Source organism: Centropristis striata, chromosome 1, assembly GCF_030273125.1.
Source record: "Centropristis striata isolate RG_2023a ecotype Rhode Island chromosome 1, C.striata_1.0, whole genome shotgun sequence".
NCBI lineage: Eukaryota > Metazoa > Chordata > Actinopteri > Perciformes > Serranidae > Centropristis > Centropristis striata.
This window is the reverse complement of record NC_081517.1, coordinates 19,227,227-19,252,139: the sequence shown is the minus strand read 5'-3', so window position 1 is coordinate 19,252,139 and position 24,913 is coordinate 19,227,227. Positions and strand designations below refer to the sequence as shown.

Below are 24,913 nucleotides of genomic sequence, written 5' to 3'. Positions count from 1 at the left end.
AAGTCCAGCCTGTAGCAACTTAACAAGACCCAAGACATCTGAGTTTCTGTTGTAGGTGTGGTAATTTTTACGTCTTTCTCAGTGATATCAGCCATGTCGAAACTAAACCTCCCAGGGGAGAAAACAAAGAGGTTTTATCTAATGAGAGAAAAAGTAAAACTGCAGAACTGGACTTAGTAAAACTGTTAGAGACAACAATACTGACAGAATTTGTCTCTCTAATAGAGCTGACAATAAGATTTTTTTGTGATTTTATATATAGTTTCAGGTTCCTTTATGGTAATTTTATGTCATAAATATTTAACCTTAGTGTTCTCTTTTATAATGAACATTCATGACTACATACATAGCAACAATCAAAGTGAAACATCATTAGTTAATATTAACACTCAGCTAACCTTCATTGAGACTGTAAAAGTGCAATTTGATCAGATTTAAACAACTGCAGCATGTCAACCGAAGCAAACTTCTATCGTATTTTATTAAAAATCTACTGAATCCTGTTTGCTGCATGAAAATATACATCATGTTTTTCCCAACGGAGCCCAGCCTTCATCCCAAACCAGTAAGAAGAGCTCAGACAAAAAGAGAAATGCTGAGCTTTCTAAAGTGAAACAATCAAAAATATGACTATGACAAATAATACAATAGTGGTCGAGTTTGACACAATGTGTATCATAAATGTTTACTAGGACTTTTCTCGTCCTCTTTTTCTCTGTATTTTAGTATTTTAGTATTTTATGTCGTCTTAATCAAAAGGACATTTATATGTGTGTAGATGTTTGTTGGAGTTACGTTGTGCTTTAAAAAAGACAATAAATCCAGTTTTAAAAAAAAGAAGTCAATAATGGTTGCACCCCACAGAGCCCATCGCTCACAGTAAGTAGCTACATGAGAAAATGTGTTTCTAGGGCCTTTAAGAGAAGCATTTTTCTCTTTCTTGTCTCAAACTCGACACTTGTCTGCAAGTAATCCAACAATAAAGTCAACAAAATATTTGTAGGAGCATCAACCCATTTGTATTAAAACTGTCTTTCTTGTCTTTGTGTTTACAGATTGATGAAAAGACTTGATTTATTCATTCTTTGGCACACCCAAAGCTTCAGTTTAATTCACTCATTCAAAAAAAGTACAAAAGTTAGATTCTTCATCATTCATTCTACTGCAGACCAGTGAAAAAATAACCTTCATCCAGTAGTTACAGAGAGATATTTCACATATCTCTAAGAGTTTTTAGTGCCGACAATCAGGAGTGGAGTAATATACTGCATTTCAGTTGAGACTGGGTAAACAAAAATGTCTATAAGTTAAAATGAATAATAGGCAAATGTAGTATCCATCGTTGCAAAACATTGTTGCTGACATTCCCGGCATGTGCTTCTCACAATTTAAACAGTGTCAATGATATTACAGTTGATGTACTGCTTTTAGTGAAAAACAAGGCTCAGTACATTCTTCAGTCAGTGTAGCTACATTCAGACACACGAATCAAATACAAAAAACTAACAGCAGAGTAAATATTAAGGACGCTTTGGCACTTGCTACAGGGGAGCACAGCAGCAACAGGGACAGAGGGGAAGTAAACTAAATCTCTTCTATGCCATGAAGCCTTGTAACAGCAACACAAGCTTTATTTGTCTTTTTTTATACATAAAACGTGTCGTCCAGTGTCTGTGTTACAGTGCTGTGACAAAGTTTGTGCACCTCAAATCCGGTTTGTGGTTTAATCTGAACTTCAAAGCTAAAAGATGAACTTGTGTGAGCCCAATAAAACTCCATTGATGCCCTAAAAATCCAGCATGGCTCCATGAAGACCTGTTACATTTTAAGGTAATATTCTATTACATCAGATAAACATTTTTTTTTAATTATGAGGCCTTGTGTTGGAGAATTTGTTGCCTGTTATACCCCTCATTTCCCTTGGTTTCCTCTTAATACTTTAAAAATAATCTAAAAAGGGGTGGTCAGTAGCGTAGTGGGTTACACAGGCGCCCCAGGTGCAGAGGCTACAGTCCTCGCTGCGGCGGAGCCGGGTTCGAATCCGGCCTGAGCTCCCTTTGCCGCATGTCCTCCCCTCTGTCACCCCCTTTCTATCTGTCTCACTATCAATAAAGCCTTGAAAAATGGCCAAAAAAAAAAATAATAATAATCTAAAAAAAAACAAAAAGTACCTTTAAAATAATTAATTCCAAACAGCCTGTTTCAGTCGTCCTGTGAGGATATCTCAAAATTGTAAACATTTTTTAGTTAAATTTGGTGGAATGGGTCAAAGAACAAGTTAATTGTTTTAGTTGGGGTAATTTTTTTTTTGTTGCCATGGTGGAATATTTTTGCTTTATTCCAATAAACTATTGCACCTGAGAGAAAACAGCTAAACAGCTGCACTGCCCCTGTACTGAATTTAGTTGCTTGTTCTGCCTAAAACATGAATAAATAAAAACTATTAAAAAAAAATAGGACTGCAATGTAAAATAAGGATGAAGAAATCTCTGCACGTCAGCCAACTCAGAGCGAAAAATTGATGCTGTATTGGTAAGAAATAAACAATACCTTTATCTTTTTTTGCTGCATCTTATTAAAAAGCTAAGAGTTCTTCAGATGTCCTTGTTCAAGAACTGCAACGGGTTTGTTTCCCTAAATCAAAATCAATGAAAGAATCACCTCATGTCTAAAACTGGTGATTTTTATTAAATTAACAAAAGCCAATTTCCTGAATTTGTTTAGAGGAGACGCGTTGCTGAACTATTGTATTTAATTGAATACAGAAATTCTAACTGATTACACATGATGCAGCTTAAAAACATAATTTATTACTATGACAACAATTGTATGTGGAGGTATAAACTCTAATCTTAAAACACCTGCAGAAAATTAAAAAGAATCTATAAAAACTCAAGGCATATAAAAACTTTTTCACAGCACTGTATCTCCCTCCCCACGAAAAACAGTATGGGCTTTACAAAAGCAATAAAAGGGGGAAACTGTCAGCGATTTCTGTGGCTCACAAAATAACACACTAGTGTATGTGTGCGGTGTGAGTGGTGGCATTGCTATTTGGTGTTGGGGGGCAGATAGTAGGGGTGAAACAGTCTCTCATGGGAGCAGATGTGCAGAGCAGCGTGCGTGTGCATCAGTAACCGTGGAAACCGTGAGGTGAAGTAGCTGACGAAGCCTTCGGGCAGCTCGCCCAGAGTCTCCTGCACCTCTGGTGGCAACTCGTGGTAGTGGTGCTTCTGTAACATTAACATAAATGTGTCAAAGTGTGTCTACCTCTTTATAAATAAATAATATAAGTGTACAAGTAAACATGCTGACCTTATTCCTCATGGCTCTCAGCAGATCTCGGACTGAGTTTCCCTTATATGTCCTGAACCGCCTCAGGTCTGAAATACACATAAGATTACAGATCATTGATATATTTGTAATCCTAAACTCTGAAGACCCTAAAAACTCAGTATTTAATCCAGATGGGAGTGGTTTTAAGAAGTACACGTTAATAAGAGTTCTTTATAAGAATGCAACACTAAAACCAGATTGATTTCAGTTTGATAAAAATAGGAAAAATGTGAAAGCATGAGCTAGTAGCTACAACTATACAGTATAATACACAGATACAATATGAGATCGGTTTATTTGATGCATGTAAAGTATGAAGGCATACAGAATACACAACTTATGTTTTTCCTATAATTTGTATATTTGGTCTCACATCTATGTTAATGGAAATTCATGATTATAGAATGTGTGTGTGTGTGTGTGTGTGTGTGTGTGTGTATTGGAGGGCAGACATTCTATATGCTTATGTTTAAAAGCAATAAACAGGATTTAAAAGAAGAATAAAAGACAACAGACCCCTATCTGAGTAGTTTTTTGGTGTTGGATGTAATTTAGTCCATTTAAATGTCAGTATATTTTAGCACTATAGTGTCATTATGGTCAGTTTACATCAGTCGGGTAAAGGTCATTTTAAAATCTGATCAAGAGAGATCTAATCACAGCTGAAGCTGTAGCAGAGGCATGAGGAGCAAAAATGTGTCTTTGTACATTGATGATCACAAAAAATAAAACATCATCTCTGTTTGAAGCTACAATTAGGTGTAAACCAAGTTTTTAGGGAGCCTCACAAACGGAGCTGTTGTATGCTGCGTGTTACCTGTCTGCAGAGGCACAGAGATATGCATCCTCCAGTTGGTTCGGACCACTGCCCGTCCTGCCGTCTCCAGTCTGACCACGATTGGACTGTCTGGTGGCTCCTTCTCTATGCGGTCGCTGACATCCTACAATAACAAACAAACACAAACCAATTGTTTCAGGAGTCTACGGATAGAGACTACATCACCCAGGTACATACATACTAAATGAAAAATAAACCTATAAATAAGAACAAAAAGCTTTTTCAGACTAGTAAACATGAGAAGAAGTAGTTTGTGTGTGTGTGCAACTGATTCAACACACCTGGAAAAAGAGCAGCTGCTTCTCGGGGCTCCAGAAGAACGGATGTTTGAGCACACAGGCGGTGGAGGGCCGGGACTCAGCCTCGGCACTGATCATCTGCTCGATCAGATCCTGTGCTATGACGTCATCTGATCAGATTGAGAAACACTGGTCAGATTTTAATGTATTTTCCCTGCTGATTTTTATGATTATTACTGTCTGAAATATAACCTACAACACTCTTCTGAGCTATTAGCCTAATACGACAGTGTCTGAAAATTGCAAGGAAATTGTGATTAGTAAGTAGCCTGGCTAACGCCAGACTAATCACAAATGAGATTAGTCTGGAAACCAGCCATTCATTTTTCCATAGAGGAGGGGTGGTTTACGATCCTCCAGAACAGTTTATTGGGCGATACGAATGTCTATCATAAGCGTCTGTACGTAGCTCTTAGCCAATCGTATCAGTTATACCAGATGACGTATGTAGAGCGACAGAAATTGATGTTTACATAGCCAGACTAGCCCATCTCTACTTTCAGGCTAAAATACTCAATTGTGCTTCTGCAACGTTTTTCTGCAGCATGTTCTGAATCTGGCTGCTCTGTAGTTTCAGCTCACAGTCTACCGGCAGTGTTGGTGTGTGTGTGTGTGTGTGTGTGTGTCTGTGTGTCTGTGTGTGTGTGTGTGTGTGTGTCTGTGAGAGAGTGTTGCTTGCTGCTTTGCTTCTCCAGTTCTCGCTTTCTGCAAGATTATTTATTTTCACGCTTTATTCCCCCTCATGTCATTCAGCCACACACATCCACTGATTTTATGGGCAATAAACAAGCTCCGCTGTCCCCTGGCTCGTAGCGAGATCACCGGCGTTACAGCAGCGAGCGGTAGCGGGGCTAGTTGGTAGACTAGGCTTTTGCCAAATCCTGTCAGAAGCAAGGCTAAAACATCCTTTTTGGTGGTGAAACAAGAGTGTAAAGTCAATTGTTGTTCTTCGTTTAAAATCAACTGTTGCTCTAAACTATTTAAAACGCCATCAGAAAGAGAGTTTCGCGTCTGCTGCAGCCATGTTAGATCTGTAAAAAAACTACAAAACTACAAGCTTCCATCTGTCGAGTAGTACGCATCATCGTCTTGCCGTCCCTCCCTGTTCTGTGATTGGATCCCTAAAACAGGGCTAAGAAACGGCCTTAGTTTCCAGACCCTTTCGGAGTTCGAAATGAAATCGAGCGCGCAAGGCAGTATGGGTATACCCAGGCTAATTAGTAAGGGCACTTACTTTAAAAGACAGTCCTACCTAAGAGTCCCAGAAATATCTGGAGCACTGAGCTTATTTGCAAGGAAGTTAGATTGTTGAGGGGTGACTTGATGCTGGTTCAGGATTGGATCTTCTTAAGGTAGTTAAGTATATTTAAATCTTTCAATTTGAGGATTGACCAAACAAGCTTTAATTCTATTCTCTCTTTAATTCTTGTGATTATGCATGAACCACACCAGAAAAGACACATGCACAAAGAGTTCTCTCACCATGTATATCCTCCATAAAATGGGAGAGTGAATATTCTCCTGACAGGATGTTGACCTGTCGTCTTAATGAATCACCAAAGGGGTGCTGCCCCCTGCTGACCACGTAGTAGAACACACAACCTGCTGAGAAGACGTCCACCGCTGCTGTCTGCACACAGAAGAGAGGAAACACAAAAAAACTGACAAAAGACTCAATTTATCTATTCATCGACTCTTGATTTGTAAATTTCAATAGGTCATCCCTTCTTTAACCACTGATTTTGAAATTGTTAAATCAAATTGTTAATTGTTAAAAATTTGTGATGTAGGGGGTGTATTTCTTTGGATTGACCATACTAAGGCTATGTGGTCACATTTAAGTACTTCATTTATAATGTAACAACAATTACTTATTTCACCAAACTGTCAAACAACAAAAAGAAGAGCCACTAGATGGCAGAAAGGTACTTTAAAACAGTGACACTCAGAATTATTAATTTAAATAACTGTCATAACATTTGTATTTATTTATTTAAAAAAGGCTTGATAGTTCAATGAATAATATTAAAAATGCAAAATCTATAATAGTTAATACATAACGTTCTAATCGAACTAATCTATAACTCTAAGAATCTGCAAATAGGTTTAATACATGTCTAATATAGTATCATACATTTTTCCTTTACATAATTAAGAAAGTAGAACTGTAACAAATAGGCTACATCAAATTATTACCAGGGCCAAGGGGGAAGATTGAAAACCTCTACATGAGTCAAAATTATACAGTCATGGAAAAAAATATTAGACCACCCTTGTTTTATTCAGTTTCTAGTTCATTTTAATGCCTGGTACAACTAAAGGTACATTTGCTTGGACAAATATAATGATAACAACAAAAATAGCTCATAAGAGTTTCATTTAAGGGCTGATATCTAGACATTTTCCATGGTTTTATTGATAATGATTTTGGTTATTATCAAAAAATCCATGGAAAATGGCTGAACCTGTTCAACCATCTATTTATTTTATTCTAGCTGTGACCATTTGACTGAATGTTCAAAGAAAGATACTTGTGTTTTCTGTAATAGTTGTGAGCATCCTACCGGTTTGTTGCCGGGAGTTTCTCGCAGGACTTCGGGAGCTATCCACCCTTCAGTTCCTGGTATTCCTGACCGCAGAGAGAAGCTGCTCCGACCGTCTTGGATCTTCTTACACAGTCCAAAGTCAGATATGAGAGCTCGGACCCGACCCAGCGCACTGGGGCCGGAAAGGAGGATGTTTCTCGGCTTCAAGTCACGATGGACTAAAAGCAGAGACAAAAAAATTTTTTTAGCTGTCCAAGTTAGGCAGTACGGAAATGCCATCTGCTGTGTATTAGAGGTGTGAATCAGCAGAGGCCCCACGATACAAGTTTATCCCGATACTGTGTATATTTGAAACTGTAACTTATGTTTTTATGTGCCTTAAGAATGATTGATGCATGTATGTATGAATGATACTTCTTGCCCCCATCTCCTGCCTTATAGGGACCACAATGGAAATAAGCCTTAGGGCTTTATTGTGTCATCCCTATTTTTATTTATTTATATAACGTATGGCACAGGTTGCTGTTTCATATTTTTATATCAAGAATGGTCAAATAAAATCAATCAATACTTGAGTCACGATACAATATTCATGCAATTTTATGCATTTTGTGATATGGTGAGTATTGACATACAATATATTATTTAACTGTTTAACTGCATTTTGTGTCCAAAATTAAATTCAATCAGGAATTGTTTTGTCCAATAACAGAAAATTCTCAGTCTATTCATCTGACTTCAGTCTTTTTATTTCTCCACAATGAGAGTCAAACCCACAGACTGACCAACAAAGTATTCAGTCAAACTGAACTGAACTGATATCAAACATGTATGGACGACAACAACTGCAGCATTTTATCAAACTTTCCTCAGCTTTAAGCTTCACTGCTCTGAATTTTTTGAATGAAACATAAAAAAAAGCCAAACTTTGTAGCGTTATTTCAACAACTTCGACACGATATCCTGACACACATGGTGCCCATAGATTCCTTGGATCTTCTAGTTTCAAAAACAGCTAAAATACGTCGGAACGCTAAATATCTATACTTGGCGGCGATGAATTTATATAATATTGCCATGCAAAATATTGCGATACTATACTGTAAGGATTTTTTTCCCCACCTCTACTGTGTTTGCACTCTTTTGTGTACATGTGTCTATGTGTGGGTGAATTTCAGACCTATGTTGAGGGAGTGGAGGTGTGAGAGGCCACACATGGTTTCTCCCAGCAGAGTTATGGGATTCAGCTCAGGGAAGCAAGATGGGTCCTCCACATACTGCAGAGAACATACAATAAACACGCAAAAACATTTCATCATGTCATTTTAAACTGGAACTGTTAAATCATGACCATAAACTACCGAGGCCCTACAGACTGACCTGTTGCAGGGTGGCAGCGCACAGCTCGATGGCGATGTAAGTGAAGAGGCGGTCTCTCTCTGTGCAGAAATATCGGATGACGTTGGGGTGAGTGTCAGACTCCCGGAGGAGCTGCACCTCTCGCTCTGCAACCTCAAAACACTCCGGCAGTATTCGCTTCACCGCTACGTGGCGTCCATCAAAATTACCCCTAAATCACCAAAAACAGCACCAGAACACTTTATGTACAGTTTTCCATGTGCCTCAGAACAATATAGTTTACCTGAGAAATTCAGTGGATTGTGCCGTTTAACCCATTTAGGCCTAAAACGCCTGGAAAAAATGCCTGGAAAACCTATTGCCGATTTTGAAGATTTTTCAGCCTCTGTAGCAGATAGAAATGAAATTCAAAAAGTATTCGAGAGCTTATACCCGTGGCTTTCATGAAAAGTTGAGTTTATTTGTCCAAACCTTCAATAAAGTTTTTTAAAAAATCAACAAACTCAGCAAATGTTACATTTGACTGAATAAAAATTCTATGCATAATACTAATAGATGCCCATCAGCAAGATGCAAACATGATATGACCATTGGAAGAAATAGACATAGTTCTCATTAGCCTACTGTAATAAAAATAACTAGAAAATTTCCTCTGGGGAAATTTTGAAAGGGCCACGGGGGCTACTGCCGGTGTGTGTACACTATGATGAGATTCTTCAGAGATTTCAAACTATGCCCTTTAACCTCAAAATGTGTGTGTGTGTTTGTTTGTTTGTTTTTACTCTTCCTGTAAGTCGCTTTGGATAAAAGCGTCTGCTAAATGTAAATGTGTGTGTGTGTGTGTGTGTGTGTGTGTGTGTGTGTGTGTGTGTGTGTGTAATTAAAATCACATAAAGTTACTGTGTGTGTGTGTGTGTGTGTGTGTGTGTGTGTGTGTGTGTGTGTGTGTGCGTGCGTGTGTTTGAAGCATGTGTATGCATGTGTGAGGAGTGTGCGTGCTTACGCGTGTGTGTGTGTGTATCTGTAACTGTAATCACATCAAAGATCAAAGGCAATCAGATCAAAGCAATCAACAGAATTAACTGGCACCTGTTCCGGCATAGTGACAGCAGAGGTGGACAGACTGAAATTTCTGGTCTCGAACAGAAAGCATTTTGGGCAAAACCATAATACCTATCATTGATCCGACTTCACTTTGACCGTCCTGAGTTCTTCCTGAACGTCTACATATGTTTTTTTTTTAAAGAAAAATTAAAAAATAGCTTTGTTAGAGCGATCTAAAAAAACTGTTTTTTTTCCCTTTTTACGAAATCTTCCTGCGTATTTAATATGGGAGCCAATGAGGCTGTTGGTGCGTGTTGGTGGATCATCTCTGCGTCGTACGCCCAAACTATAACTCTGACAGCTTTACCAGAGGATTGTGAGTGAGAAGACAAATTTTCCTACATTTCTATGTATAAATTATTTCTGTAGAGTGGAATTTGCGGCCTGGAGCACAGTTTTAAAAATTTTTTTTTGACAGATTTACCTCTCCCTCTACACTCTGAGCCAGCCATTCTCAACCTTGGGGTCCCGACCCCAATTGGGGTCGCGAGATGATTTCTGGGGGTCGCCAAATCAATTTGAGGAAGAAAAAAAAAAAAAAAAAAAAAAATATATATATATATATATATATATATATATATATATATATATATATATATATATATATATATATAATTATTATTATTATTTTCTAATTCGTTTTATCAACTGAGTTTGAAAGATCTGAACTGTGCGCGTGAGATTCTGTTCAGTGAGCAGAGCGGGAAAAATAAACAAAAAAGAAGAAAAATTCGCGCGTTGTTGCTTTACCGCAGCTGCAGTTTGCTAGCAGCTATAACTGATTCTGGAAAAATGGAGCGATGGCTGAAAAGAACAGCTCCAGACTTGGGTCAGCAGCAGGAGCAGCAACAACAACAGCAGGGGTCCCAAGGTCTTGGAGCAGAAAGCCTAACGGGACCTCCGCCCGAGAAACGGAGGGCAGTGGGGCCGACACCGGCTAGGCTCCGTAAATATCAGCCCGACTTCTTAAAGTATGGCTTTTCATGCATAGCAAAAAATAACACCGAATACCCACAGTGTGTCATTTGCTCTGAAGTGCTGGCAAATGAAAGCCTCAAACCAGTTAAACTGAAGAGACATTTAGAGACAAAACACAGCAGCTTGATTGATAAGCCAATTGATTTTTTTCAGCGCAGGGAGCAAGAACTTACAAGCCAAAAAACAGTGGTGAGTGATTATTCTACTGTCCCTGCTAAGGCCCTTGCAGCTTCATATGAGGTGGCATATCTGGTGGCTCAATCAAAAAAGGCTCACACGATCGCGGAGAGTCTCATCCTTCCCGCAGCCGTAGCGATGACAAGAGCAATGCATGGGGAGAAAATATCCAACACACTTTTAACTGTTCCCCTTTCAAATGACACTATGGGGCGCCGCATTCAGGACATGGCAAATGACATGAAAGATCAGCTCATTGACAGAGTGAGGAAGAGTGGAAGATTTTCCCTGCAACTTGATGAGTGCACAGATGTGGCAGGAGATGCGCAGCTGCTGGCCTATGTGAGGTACAGCTACGAGGGGAAAATGCACGAAGATATGCTGTTTTGCTCATCAATGGAGGGAACATGCACTGGACGGGACATTTTCAACAAGCTCGACAGCAATATCCAAAAAGAGGGACTGAGATGGGAAAACTGTGTATCTGTGTGCACAGATGGAGCTGGAGCTATGCAGGGGGCAAGAAAAGGTTTAAGGGCCTGTGTGTTGGAGGTAGCTCCCCATGTGAAATTTCTGCACTGCATAATCCACAGGGAAGCACTCGCTGGCAGGTGTCTCGGGCCGGAGCTTCGCGATGTTCTACAAACATCAGTGAAGATTGTAAATTTCATTAAATCTCGGCCACTGCAAAGCAGACTCTTTGCCACACTCTGCCATGAAATGGGATCAGACCACGAAGCACTTCTCTTTCACACAGAGGTCAGGTGGCTTTCTCATGGTAAAGTTTTAACGAGACTCTTTGAACTGCGTGAAGAAGTGCGCACATTTTTATCCGACTGTAGTTCTCCCCTTGCTGACTATCTGACTGACCCAACGTGGGTTGCGAGCCTCGCATATTTAGCCAGCATTTTTGACAAACTCAACAACTTAAATTTGTCCCTACAAGGCCCGAACACAAATATACTTATTCTCTCTGATAAGGTCACAGCATTTAAGAGAAAGCTGGAGCGGTGGGCTGCGCGAGTGGAAGGGGGGAGTGTTGAAATGTTCCCTGAGCTGGATGACTTTATGGACAGTTACGACATAACCATTCAAACTATGAAAGGAATTATTAACTCTCACCTCAGGAGCCTGCTTGAAAGTTTCAGTAAGTTCTTCCCAAACGATGACACCCCGGAGAAGTACGACTGGATACGCCAGCCTTTCACCAGCACCACCGCGCATCACCTGCCATCACAGCTGCAGGACGCCCTGCTGGATCTCTGCTCTGACCGCACATTGCAGACTGCTTTCTCAGCATGCACACTGGAAGAGTTCTGGTTGTCAGTAGCTACAGAATATGCAGCATTGTCAAAAGCTGCAACCGATGTACTGTTTCCATTTGCATCCACATATCTGTGCGAAAAGACATTTTCTGCACTGACATATATGAAAAACAAATACAGATCACGACTCCACAGAGTTGAGAGTAATCTTCGCCTGGCCGTGTCGAACATAAAGCCAAGAATGGAACTGCTCTGTTCAAACAAGCAGGCCCAGCCATCACATTAAATAGGCCTAGTAGTTGCAGCTATTTGGCTTTCTGGAAAAGAAGACATCGAATAGAGTTTTTGCAACAAAATGTAAACTGCGTTGACAGGGAAATGGGCCGTATGAGCGGGTTGATAGTGTAAGATTTGTGAGATTGTTATAACTTATTCTTTTTCATGTTTACAAGCTCTCAGCAACATAGATGTTTAAAATGAAATATGGGCTGTTTTTATCCCCATTGTGTTTGTTAAGACATTAATTAGCATGTGTTGATTACTAGTGTTTTTATGACAAAAAAATAAAGTTTGCGTTATTTGTTTACATTTTAACCATTGTCGGTCGATCGCTCTACTTCGTTGTGTTTCCGCACCTTTCAATTCCTCGACTGACATTAGAGTGAAATTAGAGCCAATGTGTTATTGACAATCAATAAATGCAGTACAATATGAACTCAAAGCAGATTTTTCCGTTGTTTTTTCCATATACCTGCACCGCTTTTCTTTCAGCACCGCGGACAGCGCCTTATCAAAAGTGTGTTCCCCCCTGGGGGCGGGGTCGCGGACAACATGCATGTCAAATTGGGGGTCGCGACTTAAAAAGGTTGAGAACCACTGTTCTGAGCGATGACATCAAACACTCTGACACGAACATTCCGTGCAATACACACCCATTATAATCTCAGAATTTCTCCAAAAATGATCATGGTCGTTGAACAGGGATTGATAACAAACTATATGACCTATCGAAACGTGGATTAATACACCGATACACAAGACTTGTGTCTACTGTTTAAAGTTTAAATGGAGTCTCTAGGTGAAATTATGCCGGAGAAGTAGACGTTTAAAAATCTCCAATGATTGTTCTTTTTCGCTCATTTTTTGTCGTCCGTCCCATTCATTTCAATGCAAAATTGACGTCGCGAAAAATTCGTATTCTGTAGAGAAAAGTAATAGCACACCGATCCCGATCAAACCGCACGTTTTGATATATAATTTGTCCTGCAACTCTTTAAGTTGTAGGACTAGTAGCGGGACGAAATTGCGTCCGGAAGAGGAATAAGAAAAAATCCACAGTATAACAGTAGTGCTCGGTGCGATTGCCCCGAGGCCCTAATAATAATAATCATAATAATCATAAATAATAATATTAATACATTTTATCTATATTGCACTTTTCAGGGTACTCAACGACGCATAAAGTAATATAAGACATAAACAGTCATGATTTCTTATATCATCATCACAATCAATTAGTATTATTATTATTAATACATTATTAATATCTCCAGATGGCCACAAATCCGTCCGTTCTTCTGTGAAAATATGTTGTCTAAAAACATATTCCTCATCCATAAATCCCGGTCAATTGATTCCGAGGGTTCAAAGTCCAGATCAGCAATAAAATCATCGGAACTGTTTTCATCATGGTCGCTTCCGTCACTTACTTCTGAGCTCCTCCGCTATAGTCGTCCTCCGCCATGATTTCAAAGTTCTGGAAAAGTCCCATGTTGCATTGCGACACTCCCACATGTATTCTGATGCATTTCATTGTCCAAGAGACCGAAAATAGGTGAAAAAAACTACAAATACTACAAAACGACGTATCCGCTTTCCCGGCCTTAATGGTAGAATAACACAACAGCGCTCCCGGTTTTAATGGTAGAAATGTGGTAATGCTTTCCCGGCTTAAATGGGTTAAATGTGATTAAACCAGTGACATTAACAATGCATTCATATACATTTACTGTACCTGAAGACAAAAGTTCCTGCTGTGCCGTGTCCAAGCACCTCAGATGGAGTGAAGGAGATTTTCCCCACCTGCACCTCCTCACTGTTTCCTTCTGAGAGGCATAGAAAGGAAGAATGAAGCAGCAAGAAATTAATCTCATCCTAATGGTAAGGACAAGAAGAAATAAATCCACAGTTACCTGCTGTGGCTTTGTGCTCAGTGGCGCAGTTTTTCTCGACATCTGAGGTGCTGCTGCTGTAACTGTGAGGACTGGGTGGAGGGTCAGCAGATGCAGGCTGAGAGTCTGGAAACGTGGAAAAAAAAGTGAAGATATAAAGTATAAATGTGTCTCTTTTCTTGTACCCAGTTTAATCAAGGAATGAATAATGCATTGAAGAATTCTAGGCTTTGAGAGAATATGCTCAAGCGCAATGCAAAGAAATACGTTTAATCAGTGACGTGGTTCCCAAAGCCCTAAAATACACACACTGCAGCGTAATTGATTTATAAGTAGTGACTTACCACTGGAGAGGTTTGTGTTGGTAGAGAGGGTTGTGACTGAAGAAACCGAGGTCACAGTCGGCACGTTAGTCTGCATGTTTGTCTGCATTCGCTGGAGACGAGACTCAAAAGCTTCCTCCATCTGCCGCTGAGCTTTCAGCTGATGAGCTGCACGCTGCAGAAACACACAGAGAGATACAGATCATATTAAACGCTGTTAGAAGATGGCACGAGAAGATCTTCAGGCACTTATGCATGAAGAGGGAACAAGACTTGAGTTTTAGTTAAAAAGCTTTTAGAGATCGGTATTGAAGAGGGTGAATAACAGGAACTTTTCTAGGCCCGTCACAATAATTACATATTGACTTATGATATATGAACATGAGCACAATCATTTTGACTGACCTCGATATCGCCCGTTGTGTTTACATGTGAGTTTGTTTACTAAATATTGTCTAAAAACACTTTAGCCAGTATGATGTTTGACAAACAGTAGGTTTAACTGACTATTATAAAGTATAAGTATACGTTTTCCTCTAATTTCTCTGCTGTGTTGTTTTATTTATTGAGGATATTTTAAAATTTTCACATTCATGTCTGAATATTCTTAAGAACGGAAGGTTCATTGCTCACTGAACTGGTGTACTTGCATTATAATCCTAGTATATTATCATTATATCGGGGCATAAATTGGTCTTAAAATTGCAAAAATATTGTTTATCGCAGTAATTTCTTAGACAATATGTCGTGTAACAAAAACAGTTCAATCATTACAGGCCTAAACTCTTCAGACAGAGATATTATATGATTATAAAACTCTACTACCACTACCATTCAGCCCAAATGTTGTAAAAGACAAGTCTTAAAACAGATTTTTTGAAAAGTGGTATTTGAACTGAATTTTGCCCCATAATCTTTAATTCACTAACAAAATATGCTTCATTAAATAAGCTAATTAATGCACAAATTTACTGATATTTCACATGACACATGGGTTAACAAGTTTCATAGTCTAGTCATGGAGCATCCAAGCTTAGGAGCACAGCACTTTTAATCAGTGCTGGTATTCAGATCCTTACCTTAACACACTGTGAAATTACTCCACTACAAGTATTAAATTATTATTAATTTTGGAATAAAAATCCATTAGAAACAAACATGAGGAAACTGGAACATATTACACCGGTCCTTAAATCACTACACTGGCTTCCTGTGAGTCAGAGGATAGATTTTAAAATCTTACTGCTGGTCTACAAAGCATTGAATGGTCTCGGACCAAATTACATGCTTGATCTGCTCCCTCTCTACGAAGCATCCAGACCCCTTAGGTCATCTGGAACTGGCTTGTTGCGTGTCCCAAGAACAAGTACTAAGCGGGGTGAGGCAGCTTTCAGTTATTCTGCTCCTCACCTGTGGAACAAACTACCTGTAGATCTGAGGTCTGCCCAAACGCTCAGCTCCTTTAAATCAGGACTAAAAACACTATTGTTTACTGCAGCGTACTCTTAACTTTAACACTTATCTGCTCTACTCTACTGCCCTTACTTTTTAACTATGCAATGTTTGACGTGTGCTTTTTATTATTCTATCTCTTTTCTTATCCTGCTGTATCTTATTTTATCTTATTTATATTTTTATTTATATTTCCCTGTTTTAATTGACTGTTTTTGCTGTTTTAATGTGTATGTAAAGCACTTTGAATTACCCTGTGTTGAATTGTGCTATACAAATAAACTTGCCTTGCCTTGCCTTGCCTAGAAAACAAAACCCCTTTAATCTTTTCCTTATGCCCTCACTATTGTTTGATAATGGCGCAGTTTGCACAGATCATAACACTTGATATACAGTCAAAAAATGATTAGACCACCCTTTTCCTTCAATTTCTTGTTGATTTTAATGCCTGGTACAACTAAAAGTATATTTTGTACCTTTAGTTGTACCAGGCATTAAATTGAACAAGAAATTGAAGAAAACAAGGGTGATGTAATATTTTTCTCTATGACTGTATATGATAACATTTGCTCATATGTTTGAGAATAAAACCTGAGAAATCTGAAACACATGTGCATGTAAACATCATACACACACACAAACTCACAACGGGGTACGTGATGGCGAAGGCCAGCCATCCTCCCAGCAGCAGCGTCAGAACAGCCAGAGTCAGCCGGTCCTGAGTCATGTAGACGGGCAGCACAGGGGCCGGCTCCTGGGCCTGTCCAGTCGTCCTCCCGTCAACCCCTCCTCTGTTAGCGTTAGCGTCACTGTCACTGTGGTGGCCGTCAACTGTCTGGAACTGAAGGACCCAACGTCAGGGACGAGAAACAGAAGAGAAACGGGTTTATCGTGTATCTGTATTGGGTTGTTAATACACAAGAAATGTACATTTAAAAGTACATGACGCACAGTTTTATAATGTTCAAAGTAATGTGAAATACAACCGAAAAAAAAATTAAATACAAAATAAAAGTAAAATAAATAAGAAAATAGATAAATTAAGTAAATTAAAATAAATAAATAAAGTAAAATAAAATACAAATAAATAATTTACTAAAATTACTAAATAATTTACTAAAATTACTATTAAAATTTCTATTTAAAAAGAAAGAATAATAATTTAAAAAATAAATACATTTAAAGGACAACTGATTTAACTCGACAACCTGATTTCAGTTTTTAGAAATGGTCTTGTTTTCTCTGTGATACTTGTTTTTTTAAATATCAGAGCATCCTCTAATACTGTACTTGATTTTCTCAGAGTATAAGAAAAGACATCAAGTCTTTTAGCCCAGAAGAAGGAAGGTTTCACTTGTTTGAAATAGTAATTGCTCTCTCTACAGCTGTTAAAAATAAAAGTGGATGTTAAAGGGGCATTTAGTAGTTTATAACATCTATGTCTTTGTTTCTCAGACAGCTTGTGCTATAATAGACAGTAAAAACCTGATAGAATGATTAATGTCTGATATTATTCCTGTGATTTACTGAGTCTCAGCTGCAGACTGCAGTAGGGACACAGAAGTAGTTTGGAGCTGTGACTCACGTAGCGCTGATGGTAGTTGGGGGCCTGGGAGGTTCGAGGGGGGATGACTGCCTCACCAGAACGCTGCAGGCTGAGTGGGTAATCCCTCAACATTGTGGTGTGAGCCACTGGAGGGAGCTCGTGATGACCTGAAACACACAGACAGGATGCATTCAGAGCTGTTTGTGTTTGTGCTGGGGTCACTATCTTCTCTGGTCAATAAATCAAAGAAATATTTCAGCTCTCAGGGTTTTTTTTTTAACCTTCAGTCTTTAGCCAGAGTTCTTGCTTTCATGGTGAACATAAAGTGTGATTTTAAAGTAATTTAAAGCTTAAATGACTGTGATATTTGCTTGTTTTATCAAAACAATCACATTCCCATGTGATGTATCGTATCAATGCTCGGGGGGGGGGGGGGACAAAATGCATCTTCTGCAACAACCGGAACTTAAAAAAAAGTTGTCATTTTAAATTTAGTCTATTTTTCAACTAATATTTGTTTACATCAAAATACAGAACCTCTGTGATTTAATCTGTGATTTGAAATTATTTATTATTTACCAAATACACATATTCATATAAGCATGTTATGTCTGCAGGCATGTCACCAGGAAAGTTGTAAATGGTAAAACACACTATAAATACAGAATTAGTTTAGTTAAACTAGAAATTTCAGGCCAGGGGTACATTTGATTAAAGAATGATTTGATTAAAAGAATATATCAGCTGTCACATTAAAAGTTAAGCTAAAAGTTATGAAAAAATGTCAAGAATGAAATTGCTAAAAGGAAAAGGAAAATAATTAGCTGATGGTGTAAATATTTAATTACAGTTGAAATAGTTGAAAAAGTGAATGATAAACATTTAAAACATTCAGCTTCACTCCAAGTCGTAGTACAAGATTGCCCATAAAGTTGGATTAAAATATTTTTTGCCACTTTCCATGAAATGATTGTGACAATGTGATTTATTCTTGACAGATAAAGTGTATATCTTCGCAAAACTTGATTAATCAATCTCTTCTTAACATACCAGTATCAGAATGAAAATGAAACCACAATTAACAGAGGACTGTGTCTGAAAACAAAATAATCCCAACTTTATGATTTATGTTTTCATTGCTATTTGATGACATCCAGTAATGTGTGTGTGTGTGTGTGTGTGTGTGTGTGTGTGTATGTGTGTGTGTGTGTGTGTACCTATTAGCAGCCAGTGGTTTTTCTTGCTGTTTGTGCTCCCTGGTGGGTAGCGTACATCAGTAACCGGTGTGATCTCACACTCCCCTTGCTCTCTGACCGTCACTTCGGCCGTCACCGGACCCTCGATACGAGCCAAGGTCAGTCCCCGAGGCTGCCATGGCAACAAGAAGCACAAACTGGTCTCATAACAGCTTTCTGGTTATTACTTCGATCATTATCAGTTCATTACTGTCTGACTGGATAAATAAGGAATCTTGTGTGTGAATGCAGTTTTATGATTAAAAACAGATTATATATCTAAACTCACCACTAATGAGACTCCAATGTGGACAAGGGAAGTAGATGCATAGAGGTGGGAGTCCAATTTTCCAACATAGAGAGTTGGCCTTAAGGAGAAAAAAACTCAAGTTTATTCCCCAGCCTGTGAAGTTATTTTGCATTTATTGACTTGAGACAATAAAAAAACAACCAACAGGAATTAATTAATTAATTAATTAGATACAGACTGGTTTTGAATCAAATTTGAATGTTTTTTTTATTATACAATTGCCCCATAAAGCTGTTTCTTGCCTGGCAGGTGTCCTTTAAAAACATATTACCTGAGATGTCAAATAGTTGTAAAAATTGCTGTAAATCAGCACAGTATGGTATATTAATCAAGCTTTTTCTTTGGGAAAGAGCTGGCAACACAGACTAAAACAACACCTTTTGTTGTCGGAGCAAATTGGGAAAGTATTGGTGAAGCTTTTGCAGTCTGAGAGTCTGATAATTACCGCTTCAATTAATGATTGTAATAAAAAACCAAACAGAAGCCTCGTTGTTTGACCGAGCATCACACAGCTCTTGAAGCTCTTTCCTTTGCGTGTTTAAATCATTTCTCTTACACAAGTTGTGCTTGTGCGCTGGCCTGCTCCTTCACAAACTGATAACTCCACTTCAGTGTGGAGTGTGTGTCTGCGTGGTCGTTGGCAGAGGAGAAAGTGAGGAAGCGTAGTGTTTCCATGGCCAGGGAGAGGTGGGGGGCGTGTCTTAGTGAGTCGCCAGAGTACAGATAGACCCGAACGACGGGCGAGCCGTAGTTCTGACTCCACAAGACGTCACCTGGAGGACAAAAACACACATTTAGCGTCTGACAAGAGTAGAGATGAACATAAAGAAGCCAACCTCTCAAAGATATAAACAGTGATAAAAGATTCATAAAGCAAAAGCCACACACCTCCGCTTACCTGTCTCTCTGTCAACTGTCACAACAAGACCGTCACCACTCGACACCAGATGAGCCATCTCTGCAAGAGCAACAGGTCAAACAGGTCAGTTTCAGATGAGCTGGAATGTGAGATCTTTAAGCTGTTTTAAGAGATTTCACACATTCCTGCAGGTTTTAAATGAATTAGTTCATTTGTCCTTGTCCATTTCATTGTAACTGGTTGTTTTATGTATGAATATTAAACTAGAATCAGAATCAGAAATACTTTATTGCTCCCTGGGCGGAAATTGCTTTAGTTGCAGTTGCTGCTGTATAATAAATAGAAATAAAGAAATATGTAAATAAAATAAAGATAAATAAAGCACACTATACTTAATATACAACAACAATATAAAATACAAGTGCAAAAAAGCACTTGCAGAACATGTACCTCCTTCAAGGTTGCACAATCCTCTAAATTTGTTATTTAATTTTTTTTTAATACCCATGTCTCAAACAAAATATGTATCAAAATACACAATGACTGATAATATGAAGTGCCAGCTTTTAGTTTATTTGAAATTTAAATTCTTAAATTTAAAGAATAATTCCTGGAGACATTTCTGGATCAAAATACCTTTTCTCTGGTTTATAATTGCTTTATTTTAGTTTTTTAGACTGAAAACAACCTCGTAGTGGAAGTAAACAACTAGCATTAAGTCCAAGTAGATTCTTGACCTCGAAAAAAAAAGATTAAAATGGAATTTTTTATTGCACTTCAGGTTATTTTTTGATGAAGGGACTGTAAGTGAAGAGGCTCTACAGTGGTGTATTTTTTTGTGGCAGTTTTCAACATAATATAAAGAAGCTTCTGCAGAGGTGTCAAAAGTTCACATTCACATTTAAGTAATCCAGCTTCTTAAACTGCCACGTCAGCTTGTGTGACTCAAAGTGTGTGTGTGTGTGTGTGAGACGTACTGTAGTCCTGTTTGTCATCGTAAGGTGGAGCAGAGTAATCATTGTACGTAGCATTCCATCGCAGCTCCTGTTTCTTGGTATCAAACATGGTAACCATGTATTCTGGGGGAAAAAAACAGTGCAAAGTTCAAAAACAGTAATCCATGCATGATATTACCTCAGGCACTTGTGTGTGTGCTTGTGTTAGTGTGCACGACATACCTGTGCGTCCAATGTAGAGCAGAGGAGTGTTTGGGCAGATGGACTCAGAGGAGGAGGTGGTTAAACTGGTTTGCTTCTCGCCTGTCTCAGGATCCACCACAAACCACACATCCTGTTTTTTACCTGTTTTTAATGTGCACAGACACACAAACACACACATTAACTCACATTAACACATTAACTTATTAAAACAGCAGCTGAGATACTTTAATTAAGAACCAGCAGCAACAAAAACTGGCACAAAAGAAACTGCTTTTTAATGTTGTAGAACACACACAGTACACCTGTAGTTTGTGCCAGTATTGTAATTTTAGGGGAAATTCTGACCGACTCTAATTGCTGGAGATACAAAATTTGCATTGAAAATGTTTTGAGAGTTTTAAAGAGAAAAAAGAACATTTGTGGATCTCAAATTTATGCATGCACAGACACACAAATATTAGTCAGCAGCATTGAGGAACTACATCATTCATTCAGTCATTCTTCATCTCTGACAAATGTCTGTCTCACAAACCACAATGAAGTAGGTCATACATTTCTCTACATGTCTCACCTGTATAAAGAATACCGTCAGAGCTCCTGCAGGGAGCCGACTGAACCAGCTCTGGGATGGTGAAAGGCAGTTTCTGCAGGGAAATCCAGACAATGAGGTCTTAAGTGAAAACTGACACACACACACACACACACACACACACTGTTTTTACCATCAGGCCTTCCTTGTGTTTGCCGCCCAGGACATACAAACTGCCATCGTTGGGGTCTGGGAGAAAACCGGGCCTACAAAAGCAATATTCAGACATCGTTAAAGGGACGTAAAAAACAAAACAGACCATAGTTTATTCCAGGGGTGTCAAACTCTGGCCCGCGGGCCAAATTTGGCCCGCAGTGTAATTTTATTTGGCCCGCAAGGCAATACCAAATTATTATATTATTATTGTACTACAAAAGCTGACCCACCGGTAAAAGGTTTATTTGATCAATATTGGCCCGCGATTTTATTCAAGCTTTAAATTTTGGCCCCCCTGTGTATTTGAGTTTGACACCCCTGGTTTATTCTGTGTGATGTTGTTGTGTTGTTTTGGCATGTTATACAATGCAACATATTATTTAAAAATACATATATACTGTATCACACATCAAATTGATTGATTAGCCTGGGTATGAGCTGTGCTGGGTATGTTGCTCCCATTCCAACACTTAATAAATTAATAAAAGTGTTTTTCTATAAAGAAAAACAGCAGCTGTACAAAAGACTTGCCTGAATAAGATTATGTAAAATTGTCAAGGTTTTGATTGAGACCTGGAATCATCTGATCCAAGAATGAGTGCACGAGGCTACAAATTTACCATATTTTGGTATCTGACAGTTTTCAGTGGTATAAGGACATTACATGCATGATTGTATGTGTGTAGATATTTGTGTACTTGCATGTGTATGTATGTATGTGTGTGTATGTGTGTATGTGTGTGTGTGTGTGTGTGTGTGTGTGTGTGTGTTACTCACTCTGTGAGGTAGACAGGTACTTGAATAATGGGATCTGAAAGAAAGTAAAGGATAACTTCATGAGATATATTTAAACATTTTAAATAAAGATCAGTAAGATTATTGAAGTCTGTGTGTACAAACCTTCTCTGAGGGTCCACTTGATGTCTCCTGACTGTTTGGAGACAGCATGCAGACTACCGTCCAGTGTGGAGACGAACAGGAGGGATTCTGGGAGGGTGACGGATCTGACCCCTGCAACCTGACGGGTCGCCAAGAAGAGAAAGAGAAACTTTGAGCCAGCTGTGTGTCAGTCATCGTGTAACGTATCTGAGATTTCAGCAGAGTTTGACTGCAGCATGTGTTGGTAGGTAGGAGTGAGTGGGTGTGTCAGGTCCAGCCCTGCAGTAAATTTCTGCTCTAATAATCACGCTGTGTTCCTCATTTAGCAGGATATCCTTATCCACCCCCCTCCTCCTACTCCAAACATTGTACCCTCTTACTTGTCTGTGTTTGTCTGCCTGTGTGTGTTCACCACTCCCATATTTACCCACCAACGGGTGGCAACTGGCAACACAGAGCTGAACAGCAGTGAAGCGAGCACACAGACAACGCAAAGACGGAGTCAAGACGCAAACAGGCACTCATGCACGCGTACAAACATGGTTGGGTACATGTAATGGGAATAATGTAATCAGAATACAAATAAGTGACTATAATCAGCCTTGACTACATCTGAAATGTGCGATGAGATTACATATTTTAAATAGTTCTTTAAAATATTTTACCTGATGTGTCGTAAAGCTGTTAATATTTTAAATGATGGAACATTTTATGATATTAACCAATGCTATTAAATACAGCTGCACAATTTATACATTTTTTATTGAAATTGCAATTTGGACACGTGCAAGAAGGGCATAATACTTGTTAAAGGCAGATATCTCCCAAAATACTGATACTTTTGTACTTTTATTTTTTGAGACGGGACTTTTACTTGTAGTGGAGTAATTTCACAGTGTGTTATTAGTACTTTAGATCTAAATACTTTTTCTACCACTGCTTTTTAGGGGAATCATAAACTACTACAACTATAAACTGAAACTGAATATGCTTAATGCATTGAAGATGTTCTGAGATTTTTAAAGAGAACAAAGGACATTTTTGAAACTCAAATGTTTTCTGGCTGCGTCAATTTTTTTTTAATGTAAGGTGCAATATTTTAAATTTTTTTACTTTAAGTAGTGCACAAGTAATGTTCAAATTATACTACCATTCTGCTGGTTACAAAAACTGCCATGTAATTTGTATTCAGTAACTGATTTAAAAGTAATCTGACCCTGCCCTGACACACACACACACACACACACACACACACACACACACACACACACACACACACACACACACACACACACACACACACACACACACTTCTTCAAGCAATTTGGACTAAACGTCCTATCATCATATCATGGCAACTTTACTCGAGCCTGAAATAGACATAGAAGCGCAGCGGGTTGCCAGTTGCGCTCTAAGCTGGCGCATAAATAGCAAGACCCAAACTGTATTAACAACAACAACAACAACAACAACAGAAACACCCACTCGCTGACAGCTTTACGACACAAACTTTATACCTGTAATATGTTGCCTTCCCAGGACAGCAGGAGGAGGGACAGCAGCAGGCGACCCAGAGCCCCCATGACCCCCAAAACACTTTGTTTCATGGCAGTGAACAAACGGAGGACCGGAGCTATTGAACTAACAACAGAGGTCGAACTCTCTCTCCATTTCCAGCGCGTCCAGCGTCCATCTGTCAGAAAGTTAACACCGGGCCGTTAAAACATCACTGAAACCGAGAAGACAGCCAACAAACACGGTGGAGGCTAAGCTAGCAGTATCGCTTTAAATCCATAATAACAGCGAAGCGGCTGATCCTGACATATTTCCGTGTTGGGACGGAACCGGTGACGTCATGAGCGGACTGTCAAGCAGAGAGGGGGGCGGGGTCCATCCCGCCCGCGAGCTGAGTGACAGGCGGCTCAGCTAATCGGAGATGAGGGTTGGACAGAAGAGGGAGGGGCTGCAGAAAAGGCTGGAACACGTGGAAACAGACAGTAGGGCTGGTGAAAACGCAAGAAGAGCGGCTTTTTGTGCAATAGAAAGTGGTGGAGGGCAGCATTGTTTGTGCCAGTGGTGGAAAAAAGTATTCAGATCCCTAACTTTAGTAAAAGTACGAATACCACACTGTGAAATTACTCCACTACAAGTAAAAGTCCTGCATTCAAAACTTATTTAAGTAAAATGTAAGTACAATGTACTTACATTATCAAAAGTACTCTTTATACAGATTGAGAGATATATATATATATATATATATATATATATATATATTCCAAATATTGACCTAAAATCCTAAAAAGTAACAAAAAAATGCTCTTGGCTAAATGT

General features: G+C 38.9%; 1 protein-coding gene across 1 annotated transcript; it reads right to left on the bottom strand.

Annotated features, from left to right (window-relative positions):
- Positions 1 to 1,073: 1,073 nt before the first annotated feature.
- On the bottom strand, positions 1,074 to 24,331 carry ern2 (endoplasmic reticulum to nucleus signaling 2). The gene is made up of 24 exons (XM_059333910.1): positions 24,100 to 24,331; positions 22,604 to 22,721; positions 22,481 to 22,514; positions 21,681 to 21,753; positions 21,530 to 21,602; positions 20,977 to 21,099; positions 20,776 to 20,877; positions 19,838 to 19,897; positions 19,496 to 19,712; positions 18,919 to 18,997; positions 18,612 to 18,762; positions 17,434 to 17,561; positions 16,495 to 16,689; positions 14,418 to 14,571; positions 14,095 to 14,199; positions 13,917 to 14,007; positions 8,400 to 8,589; positions 8,200 to 8,296; positions 7,038 to 7,237; positions 5,956 to 6,103; positions 4,456 to 4,583; positions 4,154 to 4,277; positions 3,316 to 3,383; positions 1,074 to 3,233 (listed from the first exon to the last, which is right to left on the bottom strand). Exons 1-24 carry the CDS (start codon positions 24,187 to 24,189, stop codon positions 3,051 to 3,053), a joined length of 2,931 nt encoding a protein of 976 aa, XP_059189893.1. The 5' UTR covers positions 24,190 to 24,331; the 3' UTR covers positions 1,074 to 3,050.
- Between the last annotated feature and the right edge of the window lie 582 nt (positions 24,332 to 24,913).